The sequence below is a fragment of the Gadus morhua genome, chromosome 6 (assembly GCF_902167405.1).
Source record: "Gadus morhua chromosome 6, gadMor3.0, whole genome shotgun sequence".
Classification (NCBI taxonomy): Eukaryota; Metazoa; Chordata; class Actinopteri; order Gadiformes; family Gadidae; genus Gadus; species Gadus morhua.
In genome coordinates this window covers 11,390,427-11,411,232 of record NC_044053.1, presented here as the reverse complement: position 1 = coordinate 11,411,232, position 20,806 = coordinate 11,390,427, and the positions used below count along the sequence as shown (strand labels likewise).

The window sequence follows — 20,806 nt, the reverse complement described above, 5'->3', positions numbered from 1 at the left end:
ATTCAGAAATTGGGAAACTAGGAGTAATTTGATATAGCTGTTTGATGTATTTACAATTACCACAGCTCTATACTGTTTTTATTGGATGGTTATTTTAATGAATAAAAAAAAAACATCTGGCATACTACGTTACAGCAAAGTCTCAAGTAATCGTACCGTTTTACTTTTTGGATTGGATTCCAGCATGGTTGTTCTCCTCAGGCGGTATAATACCAGACCAGGGTGATCTCATGCACTTTTGCCTTTTTTTGTGCAGAAGCAATGTGTTGTTTGGAATATTCTCAGTTCATAGATAACAGGGTCCCAATGGTATTATTATTCATAAGAAAATAAATAATACTCAAATAAATTGACATTTTGACGCTTCAGCTTAATTGTTGTCTCTCTTAATTTATTTAATCTTAAATGTGTCAATCAAGTAATACATTGCAGGAATTGAATTGACATTATACAGATGACTTTCAGATTATCTTTAGTTTTTGGTTCATATGATCCAAACAGTATCTCATGAGGTAGATAGGTTGAGATGGCAACTGGAGGGTTGCTGGTTCCTTCTCAGTAAAACAAGGCAAGCTGCCTTATCTGCTTCTAGCAAGCTGTTTGTTCCCTGGTATTGTTGATACCACCATCGATGTGTGCGGGTGTATGAGCATGTGTTTGACTGAAAGGACGCATTAGCATGTGTATGAATGAATGGTTGTATTTTAAACATGTTTAATTCAGTGAATGTGTCTGTGAAAAGGTGACTCATGGATGTATAAATATACAGGGGGATGAGTGTGCATGAAGGCCTTCTTTGTCAAGTGCACTCAGTGGCCACGGAGGCTAAATGAACACCATATTACTGCAGCCTATGGACACTGAATATCAAAGGGATTAACAGTACATTTACAATTATGCATTTAGCAGACGATGTAAAATGCAAATAACAACCTTACGTGTTGGACAGATTGAATGCGTAAAATGTACAAGAATATATAACATGATGAGTCATATAACATGATAGTCATTGTTTCAAATTCCATCATTTCAAATCGACTCAGCATTTCAAATCCATATCAGATACTGGTTGTTGTTGTTCGTTGTTAAGTTCAAGACAAGGGGGGATACAGGCTGTATGTCCCGTAGGAGGGAGGCGGAGGTGGGGCAGAGGGTTCAGAGGCTGCTGAGGTAGGTGAAGGGTTCCCGAACGCCTCAAAGCCATAGCCCCCATAGCCCCCATCGGCCCCATCGGCAGGAGGCTGACCCAGGCCAGGAGATGCTGTGGCGGGCAGGATGACGATGGGGAACTTGACCTCTGGGTCAAATTGATACTTCACGTCCAGATAGACCTAACGGGCAAGACATGCATGGTTACAAAGCAAGAACCAAGTGCTGGCATCCAACAACAAATCAACAGAAATATAAAAACTCAAGAAAGGCACAGACACTCCAAAAGACGACTTCAACAAAGTATTTATGCTTTGTTACTCCACATCCGTTTGCATTGCTTGTTAACAAAGCAGTACACATCAGATCACAGAGAGTGCTTCCACTCTGTGTCCTCTGTGCAGGACTTCGGCGGACGATAGTGATAGTGATAGGTTTATGAGGGGAACCAGATAAAGATGTTTGTTGGCAACATCAAGATACACACCTTGAGTCTGTACTCATGTTTAATGATGGAACAGTTCAAGATGGACACTTCGGTGGTGGCGGGGGCGGTGATGACCCTGATCACATTCTGGCCGGCGGAGTGGGGGATGGGCTCCCCCACCTCTTTCACCAGGTCTTTGGTCATTACTTTTCTCTTTCCATTTGCAAAAAAGCTGGTCTTTAAATACAAGCAGTACTTGGGCTTAATGTCCCGGGATGAACTGTTCTGAATGTAGGCTGTGACTTGAATGGCCTCACCTGCAAGGCATATGGCAGACAATTGCAAATGAACGAATGAATAAATGACTGCATTCATTGATTTATCGTTGGTAACAAAATATAGATGGGAGACAAGTTTTTTTCTCAGGAGGTTTGTTGTATTATTTGTAACTGAGTATTGAACTAAAGAAACATTTGAATGTGGAAACTTTTACCTGGACAGAAGGACATTTTATCAATGTGAACATCCATAGTCACTTTTCCTGAGTTGAAGAGTTTTAGTTTCTGGTGTTTGATACTATGCTGTGGAATCTGAAAGAACAGAAACACAATTACAATTTGTAGGATAGACCTAAAACACCTGGGGTGCCTTAAGGCCGATTTAGGGTCGTTTTAGACGCAGAGACGTAAGCACGTAATTTACACAAGGGACTTGTTTTAGACAAGTTTTGATTTACGGTTCCTTTAAGGTTCCTTAAAGGTTGCATAGGTGATTTGCTTTTTTGGCCATTTTTGCAAAATTACTTGAAATCCTTATCATAACCCGCTTACAGCCACTGAGTTAGAAGTACTGACATGAAAATTAAACAAGTCAATCATCTGTGGAACGGGCAGGGCTCGAAAAACTCCAGCCAATCATTTCCATTGCCACCGAGTTGCATTGGACAGTAAGTACGTCAATCAAACGGTCGTACTGCACTCCCCCTCCCCCGCGCCCCGCGCGCGACCCCTTCGTGCAGTACTCGTGACCCAGAGCTCGTGACCCAGAGCAAGCTCCTGTTTGTTGTTATCCTGCGGTAGCTACTGGAACTAGTTAATCCACATTTGGACCTAGCAGTAGAAGACAATTTCCATGGCAGACAAGACGCCACCATCCCCACCACCACCACCACCACCAGCAAAGAGAAGGAAAACTCTTTTTCAGAGAGTAATTGATAATAAAAACGCTGAAAGAGAAAAACTGAAATCAAGAATAATCCTAGGCGCTGCTTTCGAACGTTGGCGGCAACTGAAGGACGAGAAGGGTCTAAAAACCGATGCTTGTGTGGCGGTTGACCTAGTTTCAAAGTTTATACCGTTTATACTCGGTAATACCGGTGTGGAGACGAGTGTATTACTCGGTGTGAAAATGTCCACACCGCGGCAACCCTAGTGAAAACCAGGACTTCCAATACAATTATATGAAACAAACATACATTTTCTAAAAATAGTAATGATTTATGTGACCGTTTAATGTTTATAACATCTGGTCCAACCATTGCAGCGAGAACGTATTCTCAGCAGGGGGTGCTGGGAAAAAAAAAAACTCAGCCTGCACTAGACTCGCAACTCGTTACATTGATAAAAAAAAGATGTATAGCAGCGCAGCTCAATTACACCAGTGCATGCGCGGACAGTTGAAAATCGATCGTTCACATCCAGCTGCTCACAGAACAAGTTTAGCGCACCACCGCTACCCTCACACTTTTTCATATAACCTTTTTTCAGCACTAGGTCATATGAGCATTAAATAAATGCTGCGTCTCAAAATGCCTTGGACAGCAGCGAGGATGACTCGCTTTGCCACGGGCCGAAACAGTTCGGAGCGACCACAGCCAGAGCGAACACAGCGGGGCAGAGGAGTGTCAGGAATAGTCTTTGGTGTACACATCAGTACGGCCTATTTGCACTACTGTTTAGTGGCAATGCAGTGTTTTATTCGATGCCTTTTTATTTTCGTATATTATTTCAATGAATACAATTTATTTATTCATAAAAAACGGATCTGGTCTTCAAATCTTTTTTCCAAATATAGGTCGTCTTACAATGGGGTTTGTGTTTATATTCGGACCAATACGGTACAGCGGGCGCTCACATGACGTTAAGCATTTCCTGGTGCATAATGTGACGCTTCAGAACCTAAAATCCCGTTTCTCCCCGTTGACACGACAACACATAACCGGCGTTTTCAGAAATCTCCACTTTGGCCGGAGTTTTTAGAAATGATCGTTTTCTGTGATAAGACAGGGCCTCGGACAGGGGGTGTTGCAGCACCCCCAGCACTCCTACTTCCCGCGGTACTGGGTGCAACTTACAGCTGAATGTAGTGCCATGTTGTTAAACGAAAACCTACGCTAGCCTGGCTCGCTCTCGCGCATCTCTGTTCGCGCTCGTGCATGATTGCGCGTCCAGGTACTTGGAATGGGTGGAGTCAGAGTCAGCGTTGAAGGAGAGGGGGTAGGACCATTTGAGTTGTGTATTTTCAAAATCTGCTGGCGTTTCGCAAATCACCTACCCAACCTTTAAGGATTGCGCGTGTTGCAAGGGGATTCTCCGCCAGAACAGTAGGGGGAGCAACGAACAAATCTGTGGGCGTGGAAGTGGAAATCGCTGGCTTGTTTATATTTATAATTATCATAATTCGTTCTTGTGTTTTCTTCTTCTCCTTCTTCAAAATTCTTCATTCGCTTCTGTCACGGCCTTTTAAAAATGGCGCTATTATGCTGTAAAACCGGAAATGTGAGACTCCTGAAAGGATTTGGTTAGCTGGCCAATCACAGTCTTTGCGAGCTGCGTAGGGCCGTAGTGTTTTAGTCGCATAGTCAGGAATTTTGGCCGACGCACTTAAGCACGTAAGGGGGGATATTTTACCGCGCAAGGGGGGGTTATGTATCTTACGTGCTTACGCGTTACGTCTAAAACAGAGCATATATCGGCCTTTATACATAACTGACGACATTACATTACATTTTAAAAATGTTTTAGGCGGTATTTCTACTTTGAAGATGAGGCTTCTACTCGCCCTTTACCATAATATTCCAAAAAACAAATTATGATAAATATAAATAAGACTTTAGCTTAGTTACTCAAACGTGTTAGAAAGGCGGATCATTACCATCATTTCTGGACTACAGCTGGCTTTGGAAATAACGGTGAAGGGAGCATTAGCTTTGCTATCTCGGCTCATAGACCTACTCAGGTAGGCCTTCACCCTGTACCGGATTTTCCCAGTGAAGCTTTTGAAGGATGGTGGAAGATCTCTGAAATTCATTTTGGAAAAGATTAAATAAAATTAATAAGCTGAATTGTGAAACATTATTTACTTTGCATTTGTTTTTTCATAAAGAAAGTTAAGTTGAAACAAAACATCCAAAATAGCATAAGGTCCACTCTTGATAGCAGATAGAAAGTCATGATAGAAATAAATGTAGCATACTCTGAAGGAATCTGGAAGTTGAATGGGTAGGCATAGCACCCTCGGCCAACCGTTTGGCTTTCTATTACGAAAACATTAGAAGGTTAATTGTGGCAAAAATTGTGCAGTGTATTGAAACAGAAAGTGTGTGCATACAATTATTTAATGATAATTTATCCAAAAGACAAAGGTATATTTGAGGGAAATGTGACAATAAAAACCAGGTTAGGTCAATAAGGAGAAACCAGCCGATTAGGCTAGAATTTGAAAGAATCTATCTGAAAAATCCTGATCCTCCTTTCAGGCCTCATTCTAAAGCCCCCCAAAAAACATGACTCAAGAAGATCACTAGCGTTAGCAATAGGTTCCCAAAAAACCTTGTGGAGGACTCAGGTAATGTGCAATGACAGGCATGTGACAACAATTATAAAGTATGAATGTAGATTTAATTGTCATTGTATAACGATGTTTTGTTGATGTCATAATAAGATGTGACTAATATGTCTAACTTTAACTTTATTTTGGTGCAACCGCAAGAAGCTGATACAAATTTGAGAGATTCTGATTACAGCAGTGTATATACATAATGCACATTAGGGGTGGGAATCTCTTGGCACCTCACGATTCGATTCGATTCCGAATATGAGGTCAACGATTCGTTTCTAAAACGATTATCGATGCATCTCAATGTAACAAAAAAATTTATGTAGGCCTACATTTCCATGCGTGATTTTCAAAAATATATACATCTGAATTTGCTACCCAGAGTTTGCTAATCACTTCCTACTTTTGTGATGATCATTAAAGACGTCAACAGATTAATCAACTTATCTAATATTTTATTAGAGAAAAAGCTTTTGTCACAAATATGACTTTCTAGAACAATGCAATAATTAATGCAGCTTGCATTAAAAAAACTACGTTGGCGCATTGCATTCACATCACAAATAAAAAATCAGGTTATCTCGTAATTATGACAAAGATCTCATAATTATGAGAAAATATCTCATAATTACGAGATCTTTATGTCATAATTACGAGATAATTATCTCATAATTACGAGATATTTATCTTTCTCATAATTACGAGATAGTTATCTCATATTTACGACATCTTTATGTCATAATTACGAGATAATGATCTCATAATTGCGATGTATGTATCTCGTAATTATGAGATAGTTATCTCGTAATTACGACTTCAGAATCCCATAGCCTACTACTCGGATCTCGGATCTGACGCCACGCCCACACTTCAAGCGTTTTATTATTTTGCTGGATCGTTGGAGGAAAACATGGACGCTACCCGGAAAGCTGTTGTCGCGGTTGCATTGACAGAGGACCAAGCGCTCCAAAATAAGTAGGCTATAGGCCATAGGCAGAGATACGGATGCAGCAAGGTATTGCAGTAATGCGAGTGATTGAAATTGCCATTTAAACCACCAAAGTGGTCCAAGCACAATGAAAACAGTTCATACTTCAAGTCACAATGGGCGCAGCGATCTTGAATTCTGTCTCGGAATTTTGCTCGGTCACCACTGAGTTCAACCGAGATGGCGAGTTCGCCGTCCGAGGAAAAGGGCGTGTTTGTGCGTGTCACTAGGCAACGTCCTCGGACCTCCGAGAGTAGACGGATGGATAATAAAACGCAGCCCTAGTCTTCCACCACATGTGGTTCAGTTGATTGTTGGTCGGATTTGGTACTTCCGTAAAGATGGAAAGAAATGGGCAGATTCGGAGTTTGCTACCAATGACTCCACTAGCTAAATGTAGCGTAACCTAGAGAATCAGCTACAACCTTATTTTCATCCAAACGAGCCGTCTTCAGCAAACTGTGAATTGCATTGGCTTCTATGAGCTGTCGGCTTTCAGCCGCGATCTTAGGGACCGTCTGCATAGTGCAAAACTGAAAACGTCCCACAACTTTTTCCAGATAGTCATGGCCTCTATATGGTCTTACTACAACCTTTAGCTTTGAAAAATATATCTCAACTTATTTTTAAAGGTCCCATGGCATGCTTTTTTATGGATGCTTTAATATAGGTATTAGTGGGCCACTAACACAGTATTCAAAGACATTCAAAGACATTCCCGAAATTCAGCCGTGGTGCAGAGTTACAGCCACTCCGAACAAGTCGCACATTGAGTTCCCCCCAAATGCGCTGTTTTTGTGTCTGTAGCTATAACGCCATTGAGGAGGAGCGAGGCGGGTCAAGGGGGAGGGTGGGGGTGTGGCCCTGAGCAGCTTGCAGCCACGGTACCATGCACTCTGTTTACAGTGGATGTATAGCAATGGGAGGCGCACAGAGCCTTTAGCCCTGTTCTGTAAATATTCTAGAACACACGGGAGTCCTTGAGCTCTATATCTAAATAATATCATATTAGACACAGATATCTATATCATATAATATAATATATATTATCACGGCCAAAAGCTGTGTGAGCCGATATTATGAATCTCAAACGACCGCGTTGGGTTCTCCGTTCCTGGTTCTTCCACGTCCACATCAATCTTAAGTAGACTGAACCGCAGCATGAAGGAGAAAGGGATTGTTGCCGGGCAGCGCTTAAGGCCTATTTAGGGTCGTTTTAGACGCAGAGACGTAAGCACGTAATTTACACAAGGGACTTGTTTTAGACAAGTTTTGATTTACGGTTCCCGTAAGGTTCCTTAAGGATTGCGCGTGTTGCAAGGGGATTCTCCGCCAGAACAGTAGGGGGAGCAACGAACGAATCTGTGGGCGTGGAAGTGGAAATCGCTGGCTTGTTTATATTTATAATCATAGCCGCGGAAACGTATTCTCAGCAGGGGGTGCTGGAAAAAAAAACTCAGCCTGGACTCGACTCGCAACTCGCTACATTGATAAAAAAGATATATAGCACCGCAGCTCAATTACACCAGTGCATGCGCGCACAGTCGAAAATCGATCGTTGTGTTCACACCATGGTTCACATCCAGCTGCTCACAGAACAAGTTTAGCGCGCCACCGCTCCCCTCACACTTTTTCATATAACTTTTTTTCAGCACTAGGTCATATGAGCATTAAATAAATGCTGCGTCTCAAAATGCCTTGGACAGCAGCGACGATGACCCGCTTTGCCACGGGCCGAAACAGTGCGGAGCGACCACAGCCAGAGCGAACACAGCGGGGCAGAGGAGTGTCAGGAATAGTCTTTTGTGTACACATCAGTACGGGCTATTTGCACTACTGTTTAGTGGCAATGCAGTGTTTTATTCTATGCCTTTTAATTTTCGTATATTATTTCAATGAATACAATTTATTTATTTATAAAAACAAGATCTGGTCTTCAAATCTTTTTTCCAAACATAGGTCGGGTTTGTGTTTATATTCGGACCAATACGGTACAGCGGGCGCTCACATGATGTTAAGCATTTCCTGGTGCATAATGTGACGCTTCAGAACCTAAAATCCCGTTTCTCCCCGTTGACACAACACATAACCGGCGTTTTCAGAAATCTCCACTTTGGCCGGAGTTTTTAGAAATAATCGTTTTCTGTGATAAGACAGGGCCTCAGACAGGGGGTGCGGCAGCACCCCCAGCACCCCTACTTCCCGCGGTACTGTTTATAATTATCCTAATTCGTTCTTGTGTTTTCTTCTTCTCCTTCTTCAAAATTCTTCATTCGCTTATGTCACGGCCTTTTAAAAATGGCGCTATTATGCTGTAAAACCGGAAATGTGAGACTCCTGAAAGGATGTGGTTAGCTGGCCAATCACAGTCTTTGCGAGCTGCGTAGGGCCGTAGTGTTTTAGTCGCATAGTCAGGAATTTGGGCCGACGCACTTAAGCACGTAAGGGGGGATATTTTACCGCGCAAGGGGGGGTTATGTATCTTACGTGCTTACGCGTTATGTCTAAAACAGAGCATATATCGGCCTTTAGGCACCTCCGCCTCCTGCAGCGCCGAGGCGGTGGTCCCTCGGCAGCGGGAAGCGGGGCTCAAGCGGGAGACATTCGCGGCCAACAATCCCGTTCTCCTCCATGTCGTGGTTCATGTTCTTGAGGGAGTCAAAGCCAAAGTTCCTTTCCCCCAATTCCTTCGTTCTCAACCATGGCTGAGATAACCCCACTACAGTCTCGTTGTGGAAATACAAGAGACGTCAAAGAACCGACAGCAAACACTTGCGTTACAGTCACACACACATGTGGCGCTTGCACGGTCTTGCGGGCCAAATTCTCTGGGCGGACAAGGCAGAGAAAGGGGAGGAGCTTAGATGCTTTATGACGACATGTGGGACCACATTCCAAATCAGCGAGCTTGAGCCTCCGTTTTCTTCAAAGGCGAGCAGAACACCTAGTGCTTGTTTTACACCGAACGCAAGTTTTAACCACTGGGGGACCATAGGCAGGCATGGGGAACTAATAATTATGTTAGAAAACCTCATAAAGTGAGATTTTCATGCCATGGGACCTTTCAGGATTTTCTATTTAGCAACAATTTCAATAGCGTCGCCATTATTAACTCTAGAGCACCAAAACTTGTTCCATAGGGATGGCCTCTATATGGTCTTAGTGCAACCATTAGTTTAGAAAAATATATCTGTTATTATTTTTTAGGAATTTTTATAGTAACAATTTCAATGTCCATTTTTTTTTTGCAACAATTTCAACAGGGTTGCCATTATTGATTATAGAACCCCACAACTTGTTCCATAGAGGCATTGCCTCTTTATGGTCTTACTACAACCTTTAGTTTTGAAAAATATATCTCTTATTATTTTTGAGGAATTTTTATAGTAACAATTTCAAAAGTGTCGCCATTATTGACTCTAGAGCCCCAAAACTTGTTCAATAGAGGCTTGGGCTCATTATGGTCAGACTACAACCTTTGGTTTGGAAAAATATGGGCCATGCCTATATGGAACAAGTTTTGGGGCTCTACAGTTAATAATGGGGACGCTATTGAAATTGTTGCAAAATGAAAAATCCTTTAAAATAAGTAGAGATATATTTTTCAAAACTAAAGATTGTAGTAAGACCATATAGAGGCCATGACTATATATAATCTAATGGCGACGGTATTTAAATTTGACCATTGTGGTCGTTTTCCATTTTGCACTTTGCAGACGATCCCTAAGGTCGCGACTGAAAGCCGACAGCTCATAGAAGCCAATGCAATTCACCGTTCGCTATAAAGACAGCTCGTTTGGATGAAAACAATGTTGTAGCTGGATCTCTAGGTTACTACATTTAGCTTGAGGTGTCATTGGTGTCGCAACGATGCTTCACTGATGATCTATTGAACCTCAAACTCCGAATCTGCCCATTTCTTTCCATCTTTACGGAGGTACCGAGTCCGACCAACAATCAACTGAACCACATGTTGTGGAAGACTAGGCTATGGGAATCTGATGTCGTAATTACGAGATAACCATCTCATAATTACGAGATACATATAGGCCTATCGTAATTATGAGATAATTATCTCGTAATTATGACATAAAGATCTCGTAATTATGAGATAAGAATCTCGTAATTATGAGAAAGATAAAAGATCTCGTAATTATGAGATAGGCTAATTAGTAGGCCTAATTATGACATAAAGATCTCGTAATTATGAGATATTTTCTCATAATTATGAGAACTTTATGTCATAATTACGCGATAACCTGAGATTAAAATCGACACGTCGACTCGTAAATTAACACGTCTGCTCAGGTCCTCCACCTGAACGGACGATTTTTTCCGCACAATCTTTTCAGCGTCCTTACACTAATCACCAGACTGTGGCTCTGCGCTAAAACAGCGAGGATCTCTTTATTGTTAAAGGGGTAGTTCGGAATTTTGGACATAGGGCCTGATTCCGAAGTGAGCATTGGCATTCTATATCACTGGAGACAGTTTTCAACACATTTCATTCAGTCCTTCTAGTTGCAGAGTTCGCTCGTGCTAGGCTAGCGCACGGCAACGGGCAATGCTAGCCTGCTATTAAAAACAGTCTTACCCACTCCACAGTACACCCGAGGTAAATCAATTATAACGACAGACTATAATTCTAAATGTCTGTTTATAGAATAATGTTAGAAATAAAACCAACCTTGCATTGCATTGCATTTTGAGGGAATTGCGGGCTCTCAGCAGCAGTGTTTATATTACGTGTACGTAGTACACGTAATACCTGTACCTTACCTGTACGTAGGCTACGGCAGCGGCGGACTGATACCTAGGTTATTACCTGCCGCTGTCATTGCTACAAACGCAGAGTACTGTGAACGAAGGAATTCTATGAGCGTATTCAATTAACAAGATATGGCCACGTTTGGAGGAGTTAGCGATGCATCTGCTTTTGAAGACGATTATGAGGAATTTGTTGTATCCAACGAACCGTACATGTACGAGCCGGTGTTTTGATGTCAAAGCCAGCAGCAACAAGCCACAGTTGAGTCCTTTCTTGATCTCGCACTGGAAATTGGTGGAAACTTTGTGGTGCCCATCTGTACCGTTTATTTCTACAATTTCTAAAAGCACACTGAACCATCATGTTGCCTAGTCGTTCAATTGCGCTTCTGTCCCACGCTTCTCTGTTTTTCGTTCTTTTGTCGTGATTCGGTTACAAACCTAACCAGCGCATAGTAGAATTCCGCTTCTGCTGAGAAAGTAGTCCCTCGATGATTCATGCGATGCAAGGTTTGTTTTATTTCTAACATTATTCAATCAACACAGACATTTAAATCTATAGTCTGGCGTTATAATTGATTTACCTCGGGTGTACTGTGGAGTGGGTAAGACTGTTTTTAATAGCAGGCTAGCATTGCCCGTTGACGTGCGCTAGCCTAGCACGAGCGAACTCTGCAACTAGAAGGACTGAATGAAATGTGTTGAAAACTGTCTCCAGTGATGTAGAATACCAATGCTCACTTCGGAATCAGTCCCTATGTCCAAAATTCCGAACTACCCCTTTAAACCCGATTCTGAAATGCAATTTTACCAAATTATCCACACAAGCCATTGGATTCAGTGCAGGCCCTGTGGAGAGGTTGCTATCTCTCCCAACTAATTTAAACTGTATCCTCGACATTTCGAGTTTAATGTCGACTTTAAAGTCGACAAATCGAGACTAAAGTCGACATTATAGGCCTATTTCAACTTTATTGTCGACATTTCGAGTTTAATCTCGACTTGTCAAGGGTATGACCTTTCAACCTTATTCTCGACATTTTGAGTTTAATGTCGACATGTTTGACTTTAAAGTCGACGTGTCGACTTTAATCTCGTTACGGTATGTGTGGTCCTAATACTCCGTCGTAGCAGGCGAACAAATTAAAAAAATAATAATAATTAAAAATATATATATATTTAAATTCAGATTATTAATTTATCTTCATCGAGACCGAATCGTTTCAGAGAATCGCGATGCATCGAAGATTCGATTATTTTCCCCACTCCTATTGCACATATGAATGAGATTCATGTTGTAAACAGCACACTTACCCTGTCCTTTGAACTCCTGTATGACGGATTGCTTAATAGTAAAGAACTTCTCTTTGCTAGAGTAAACTACTACAGTTTTGCCATATTGTTCCGTCCATAAGACATTGGCCTTCCCCTTGATCTGCACATAGAGTGAATTGATCTTACAATCTTTTGAAAGTTCTAATTTGATGTTCCCTGAGATCCAATCTCCTCCAGTAAAAGTGCCTTCATTGTTAATGTGATTGTAATATACCGAGAAAGCCTTCACAGTGTCTTCCATGGCCTCGCAACTAGGCCTAAATGAGAAGTGAAGGAGTCAGTCTTTTGTATGGTCTGAACTGTTGAGCAAGGAGCTCATATAGGCCTATGGCTTGTAAGGTGTGTCCCCTTTTCATTATTTATTAATCCCATGCTGACCATTGACCCTCAGGTGCACTTACACTGTGCCACACCGAAAATGTTTGTGGAAATGAAAAAAGGTTGTAGCTAAAAAAAAGAAATTCAGTTTCGACGCAGTTACGTCCACTCTTCACATATATTTTTTTGAGCAATCTGATTGGCAAACAAATTGATGTATTTTTTGATTTTGGCTAATATATATTTTTTCTTTTTCTTGGGACCAGATTGGTCAAAAAGAAGATTAAATCTTTACTGACTTCCAAAGTAATTTGACCGGTAAGGTAGTCATCTGTTTGTAACAATGACGTTGAAATGACTATCATCTTTGGCCTAATTGCCTTCCATACCTGATAGTGGTGGTTGAGGACACGTGGTATCGGATACGTGGCTAATGTTTGGCTTGTCACTTGTCGATTCAGAAATTGGGAAACTAGGAGTAATTTAGACATAGATGTTTGCTCTATTTACAATAACCAAAGCTCTATAGAACTGGCTAGATTTGCGAAACTCTGTTACATCAAAGTCTCAAATAATCCCAACGTTTTACTTTTTGGATTGGATTCCAGCATGTTTGTTCTCCTGAGATGGTATTTTACCATACCAGGGTAATCTCATTGCACATAAAGCCTTTAATTGTGAGGAAGCAATGAGTTTTTTGGAATATTCTCAGGTCATACATAACAGGGTCCTCATGGTAGCATAAAAAAACAAGACAAAATAAATCAAATAAATTGACATTTTGACGCTTAAACTTAATCGTTGTCTCTCTTAATTGATTTAATCTTAAATGAGTCTATCCAGTAATAAATTGCAAGAATTGAATTTATACAGAAGATTTTCAGATTATCTTTAGGATCCAAACAGTATCCCATGAGGTAGATAGGTTGATATGTCAACTGGAGGGTTGCTGGTTCCTTCTCAGTGAAACAAGGCAAGCTGCCTTATCTGCTTCTAGCGAGCTGGTTGTTGCCTTGTATGGTTGATATCACCATTGATGTGTACAGGTGTATGAGCATATGTATGAATGTGGATGTATTTTAAGCATGATTAATTCAATGAATGTGTGTGCGAACAGGTGAGTGAATTATGTATAAATAGGTGAATGAACGTGTATAATGGACATATGAATGAGTCCATGGGTGCATGAGTTTGTATAATTGGGTGTACAAACGTGTGTATTTATTAGGTGAAGAATTTTATGAACGTTTCATATTAACAGGTGTATAGACAGTGGAATGAATGTGCATGAAGGCATTATTTGTTAAGTGCACTCAGTGGCCACGGAGGCTAAATGAACACCAAATTACTGCAGCCTATTGACACTGAATATCAAAGGGAATAACAGTAGAAGCATGGCTATTAATGCCCAAAATGTAATTAACAACGATACGTGTTAGACCGATTGATTAAGTAAAATGTACCAAAGTATATAACATGATATCCCTTTAGGTACCATCTTTTCAAATCGACTCAGCATTTAAACTCAATGTCAGATACTGGTTGTTGTTGTTCGTTGTTAAGTTCAAGACAAGGGGGGATACAGGCTGTATGTCCCGTAGGAGGGAGGCGGAGGTGGGGCAGAGGGTTCATAGGCTGCTGAGGTAGGTGAAGGGTTCCCGAACGCCTCAAAGCCATAGCCCCCATAGGCAGGAGGCTGACCCAGGCCAGGAGATGCTGTGGCGGGCAGGATGACGATGGGGAAATCGACCTCCGGGTCGAATTGGTACTTCACGTCCAGATAGACCTAACGGGCAAGACATGCATGGTTACAAAGCAAGAACCAAGTGCTGGCGTCCAACAACAAATCAACAGAAAATATAAAAACTCAAGAAAGGCACAGACACTCCAAAAGACGACTTCAACAAGTATTTATACTTTGTTACTCCACATCCGTTTGCATGGCTTGTTAACAAAGCAGTACACATCAGATCACAGAGAGTGCTTCCACTCTGTGTCCTCTGTGCAGGACTTCGGCGGACGATAGTGATAGTGATAGGTTTATGAGGGGAACCAGATAAAGATGTTTGTTGGCAACATCAAGATACACACCTTGAGTCTGTACTCATGTTTAATGATGGAACAGTTCAAGATGGACACTTCGGCGGTGGCGGGGGCGGTGATGACCCTGATCACATTCTGGCCGGCGGAGTGGGGGATGGGCTCCCCCACCTCTTTCACCAGGTCTTTGGTCTTTACTTTTTTCTTCCCATTTGCAAAAAAGCTGGTCTTTAAGTACAAGCAGTACTTGGGCTTAATGTCCCGGGATGAACTGTTCTGAATGTAGGCTGTTACTTGCATGGCCTCACCTGCAAGGCAGATGACAGGAAAATAAGGCAGACAATTGGCTAATGAATGAATGAATGCATTCATTAAATCATCGTTGGTAATCAAACATAGATTATCCTAATATTTCTTAGGAGGTTTGTTGTATTCATTACATTGTTACTTTAAGTATTGGACATTGAAGAATCATTTGACTGTGAAAACAGAGGGACCTTTACCTTGACAGAAGGCCATTTTATTTATGTGAACATCCATGGTCACTTTTCCTGAGTTGAAGAGTCTTAGTTTCTGATCTTTGGTACTATGCTGTGGAATCTGAAAGTACAGAAACACAACTTCCATTTGTAATATAGACCTAAAACAATTGGGGTTCTTTCTACACAACTGATAGACATTCTATGTAAAGGTCTTTAGGCAGTATTTCTACTTTGAAGATGAGGCCTCCTTTTCGCCATTTACCAAAATATCCCATCAAAACAAATGACGATAATTACAAATAAGACAAAAGCTTAGTAAGTCAAACGTGTTAGAAAGGCTAGATCATTACCATCATTTCTGGACTACAGCTGGCTTTGGAAATAACGGTGAAGGGAGCATTAGCTTTGGTATCTCGGCTCATAGACCTACTCAGGTAGGCCTTCACCCTGTACTGGATTTTCCCAGTGAAGCTTTTGAAGGATGATGGAAGATCTCTGAAATACATTTTTGGAAAAGATTAAATAAAATTAACAAGCTGAATTGTGAGACATTACTTACTATGCATTTCTTTTTTCATAAAGAAAGTTTAGGTGAAACAAAACCTCCAAAATATCATAAGGTCCTCCACTATAAAACAGATTGATAGCAGATAGAAATGACGATATAAATAAATGTAGCATACTTTGAAGGAATCTGGAAGTTGAATGGGTAGGCATAGCACCCTTGGCCAACCGTTTGGCTTTCTATAATGAAAACATTATTAGGTTAGTTTTGGCAAGAATTGTGGAGGGTATTGAAACAGAAAGTGTGTGCATACAATTATTTAATAATAATTTATCCAAGAGACATAGGTACATTTGAGGGAAATGTAATGCTTCATCCCTATTAAAATAGAAGAATATACTCAGGTTGCAACAGTGAAAATGAAAACCAGGGTAGGCAGTTAGGAGAAACCAGCCAGATTAGGCTAGATTTGAAAGTATGTTGATTTAATCGTCATTATGTAACAATGTCTTGTTGCTGTCATAATAAGATGTGATTTATATGTCTAACTTTAACTTTATTTTGGTACAACAGCAAGAAACTGATAAAAAGTTGAGAGATTCTGATTACAGCATTGTATATACATAATGCACATATGAATGAGATTCATGTTGTAAACAGCACACTTACCCTGTCCTTTGAGCTCCTGTATGACGGATTGCTTAATACTTAAGAACTTCTCTGTGCTAGAGTAAACTGTTGACGTTCTACCATGGTCTTCTGACCATAAGACCTTGGCCTTCCCCTTGATCTGCACATAAAGTGAATTGATCTTACAATCTTTTGAAAGTTCTAATTTGATGTTCCCTGAGATGAAATCTCCTCCAGTAAAGGTGTCTTCATTGTTAATGCGATTGTAAGACACCGAGAAATCCTTCACAGTGTCTTCCATGGCCTCGCAACTTGGCCTAAATGAGAAGTGAAGGAGGGATTGCTCTGTCGAGCAAGGAGCTAACGTATACTATGTCTTTTAAGGTGTTTCCCGACACTCCCCCTTTCGTTATTTATTAATCCCATGCTGACCATTGAACCTCAGGTGCACTTAAAACTGCGCTACACCCAAAAATGTCTCTGTAAAGGAAAAAAGGTTTTAGTTTGAAAAGTGTTATTTTCAGCCTCCTTCCCTTCTGATTTATAAATTCCTTGTTTGCTGTAGTCTGATAAAAAATATAGATTAAAAGCAAACAGAGCCTACTACGGCCTATCCCGATGAGGTGCACGTAGAGGACAAGCACACTTGTTTGAAGCGCTCGCTGCTGTTTCCTGGCAAAATGGCTTTGGGTCACACGTAATACCCATTCCCTATGGATTTAGAGGGTACTTTATCCTGGGATAAGCATCTCGATGGCTAGGGAAGTCTACCAGATGGGGCGCTGCAATAGAGTGAGCCGGGGAAAGGTTAATTTAGGTAAATTAGTATTAAATCCTATTTATTTAGCCTATTGTCAATTTATACATTGACAGTCCCTTTAAAAAGGACCTTACCCGTTGATCCTAACTCGAGATGCCCCGATGATTTTGATTTGTGGTAGGCCTGATAGAACTAATTTATTAAAAAATAAACCAAAAGCATATTTGAAATATCTCTGTGTAGGCCTTTAACATAGTGATGCATCACAACTAAATTAAAAGAAAAACAAAGCATTTGTCAAATCTCTGCACTGGTCTTGTTTTCCTAAGCAGCATCCACATCATCATCATCATCATCATCATCCTCGTCAAGCTAGGCAACAGGATGTGTAGTGGCTAGGCGTATCCCTCACAGGCAAAGGTTCAGGGTTTAAACCCTAATGTCAGACAAATAACTTCCTAACAACCAGCTGCTCCTTATCCACATAATGGAGACCGTGAATGAGTGACTGTGAGTAAAAGCATCAATTTGACAGAATAGGCCGACTGAAGGGGAGGAGAGGTGAGATTGTTGACAAGCCACAGCGGTGAGGCCAAACTCCATGTGACGGCTGCTCATCTCTGTGCGCCATGGAGGTCGTTAGGCCTCCACGGTTAAAAGAAATGGCCTACTGGATCTATTAATCATCTTTCATCCATTCTAAAGTCAAGGCAAAAGTATATTGTTGATCAAAAACACCACTATGTTTCAGGTCTGCTGTGTGTCATTCAGGCAGCCTAACTACTGGTTGAGCGTATTTGAGAAATAGAAAGCGAGTGTGCACAAGTTGAAGGGCTTGTCATTGCTTTACACAACTGTATGAACTGGATCGAAAACTTGTGTGTGTGTGACTGAAAGAAAATGTTATATTCAAATGAAGTAATGTGGACATTAATACATTTAAATGTATTTCTCTCGTCTGGTACTTTAGCACGTTAATGCATGTTTAATGATGGCAGTTGTGAAGTATAATGGTTCTACTATATTCTAACTAACAAGAACTACTAATATTGTCAACATCACAATTCATAATAAACAGCTTTTTTAGGTGTACATTAAAAAAATATGATTGATAAAGACATGTTCTTTAAATGTAAATGGATGAAGAGAATTATATTTGAAGGGAATGCAAATATAACTTCTTTTTTTGGATCCAGAAATATATCATTTTATAAAAATGATATACTATGAATACTTATTGACTTCATCTTCTTCCATTATATTTGAAATAATGTATCGTAATACATAAGATTGATAAATAACCAGATGTTGCAATAAAACTCAGAAATCCCAATGGTAATATATTTATAGCATCGGTACAACCAAACCCCAATGCATTAAAAGAAGTCCAAAACAAAGAAGTTTGACATTTTTAATAAAAAGATTTACTGTATATATTCTATATATATATATATATATATATATATATATATATATATATATATATATATATATATATATATATAGACATAAATATGGTTGCAGATTGTCGCAATAAAAAGAAGAAAGAGTACAAAGAAATGTTGGTATTACAATGGTTCGAAACAGGGAATAAACCTGAAAAGAAATCTTTGGCAAATACCTGGTGAAAGAGCCACAATGAACAAAAATAAACCTCTCCACTGGCTTTAGCACTGAACAAAAAAAGCAAATTATAGAATTCGTAAAGTTGTATTTAAGGTTGAGTACTGTCTAGGCTTGTATTATACAGGATTTAATAGCTAGAATGCACTCGGAAGACACGTTTCAAAAAGCATCCTAATAAAGCTGTATTGAAGAATTTCAACTTTGTTGTCCGGATACAGGAATACAACAGCTGGCCTCGTAACTTAACTTATAAGCTATAACTCACTGTCCCCTCTGAAATATATTGGACATTGATTAAAAAGCTCAGAAAACGTAGCACATCATGTCAAATCTGTTACCCTTCAACATTATTGGGATGCAAATTGTTAAGGCTAGTGGACGAAAAATGATTCCTTGCGGGACACTTAGGGCCCTATTTTAACGGTCTGAAACGCAAATGGGAAGCGCAAAGCGCAAGTAGCTTTGTGGGCGGTTCTACGGCGCTATCGCTATTTTACAGGTGGATAAATTACACTTGCGTCGCGGCGCAAGTGTCAAAAGGGTTGGTCTGAAGCAGCCTAGTTACCCGTAGGTGTGGTTATGGCGTAACGTCCAACAAACCAATGAGAGTGCCAGCTCCCATCCCCTTTAAGAGCCATGAGCGCATTTGAATCGGACGAGTTGATATTCTGACAGCGCGTCTGCAGTCTCCGATGAGACAGATGCACATGAATTTCAAACTGCAAATGGCTCAGTTTATTGCCAAATAATATGTCCTAATTCACACATGGAATAAGGGTTTTTCTTCCACAACTTCAGAAATACTGAGTCCTCAAATAAATTTCGGCAAAGAAAACGTATATGATATAACATATGATATGCGGTAACTGTGGTTATATTTAATGATATACGCAATACATTATAAACATTGTTTCTTATCAGTATTGTATGCTATCCTAATATGCATGTGTCCCCACGGTAATAGACATTGCCATTGATTGTATTATGCGTTACGTGTTTAGTTTGTGTGTGTTTAAACAGAGCACACACGCGCACCCGCATTCATTCATTCTTTTTAACACTCACTCGCGGTAAAACAATGTTTTTCACGATCAAATACTCATCAATCCTAAAAGTTATGGGCATGTAGGCCTACACGATGTCTCTGTCAAGAAAATATGTGTTTGCTGTACGGTGTTTGCAGATGCATTGATTTAAAAGTACAACTTATTACCGCTGCATCAGCTGTTCTTTCCCAAATAATTTACCAAGAATGTGCGGCTAGGTAGATGGGAGAAGCAAAGTGTATGCGCGAGGTGCACAAGCAATCCGTATGCATCGCATGCGCATGTATGCATGCGCCCTTAAAATAGCATCTGAACAACGCGCCACTGACTTTAAACCAGGTATTTCCTGGTCAGTAGCGCAATGGTATTCAGAAACGGCAAAATACCGTTTGCGCCAGAACACGCCTCCTCCTTCCGCCGAACCGCCCCTTGGGGCGCATGATGAATCCCTAATTTACCGGCGAGTGGCGGTGGTGGGAAAAGAACGCTCTGCGCCAGTTGTAAACTAGCAACGACACGCGCCAGTGACTAAGTCACTTGCGCTGGATGCAAGATAGGGCCCTTAGTGTCTGTAGTATTTGATTTAATTTACCATGATGAGGGGTTAAAACATGATTGGTTAATTAAAACATAAAACTTGATTCCTACCTGCACAACTATTTGGTCTTGACACATTTTGACATTCAAGGAGGCAGAGTTATGGCAAAGTAGAGAAGGAAAGGTAAATGCTAACCTCAGGAAAATCTGCCAGAGTTTTTACATTTATCTTTAAAAAGTCACAACTTTGACGATAACTTGTAACGACAGTGAGAGCTAAAATATGGTTGGGAAACAGAAATCTCGGATGTTTGGCCGTGGAATTCAGTCAGGCATTTTTCCAGAAAGATTGGTTTGAA

General features: G+C 40.6%; 1 protein-coding gene across 3 annotated transcripts; it reads right to left on the bottom strand.

Moving 5' to 3' along the window:
- Positions 1-370: 370 nt before the first annotated feature.
- LOC115545393 (arrestin domain-containing protein 3) lies at positions 371-18,672 on the bottom strand. Of its 3 annotated transcripts, none has more exons than XM_030358497.1 (6): positions 16,518-18,672; positions 5,051-5,111; positions 4,730-4,874; positions 2,070-2,166; positions 1,637-1,893; positions 371-1,331 (listed from the first exon to the last, which is right to left on the bottom strand). In XM_030358497.1, the coding sequence occupies exons 1-6, from the start codon at positions 16,777-16,779 to the stop codon at positions 1,092-1,094; spliced, it is 1,062 nt and encodes a 353-aa protein (XP_030214357.1). In that variant the 5' UTR covers positions 16,780-18,672; the 3' UTR covers positions 371-1,091. The 3 variants fall into 3 exon arrangements, with proteins under 3 accessions (XP_030214357.1, XP_030214358.1, XP_030214359.1); XM_030358498.1 differs by lacking the exon at positions 16,518-18,672 and adding an exon at positions 12,483-12,914; XM_030358499.1 differs by lacking the exons at positions 371-1,331; positions 1,637-1,893; positions 2,070-2,166; positions 4,730-4,874; positions 5,051-5,111 and adding exons at positions 13,616-14,607; positions 14,913-15,169; positions 15,365-15,461; positions 15,694-15,838; positions 16,027-16,087 and having other exon boundaries at positions 16,518-18,638.
- Between the last annotated feature and the right edge of the window lie 2,134 nt (positions 18,673-20,806).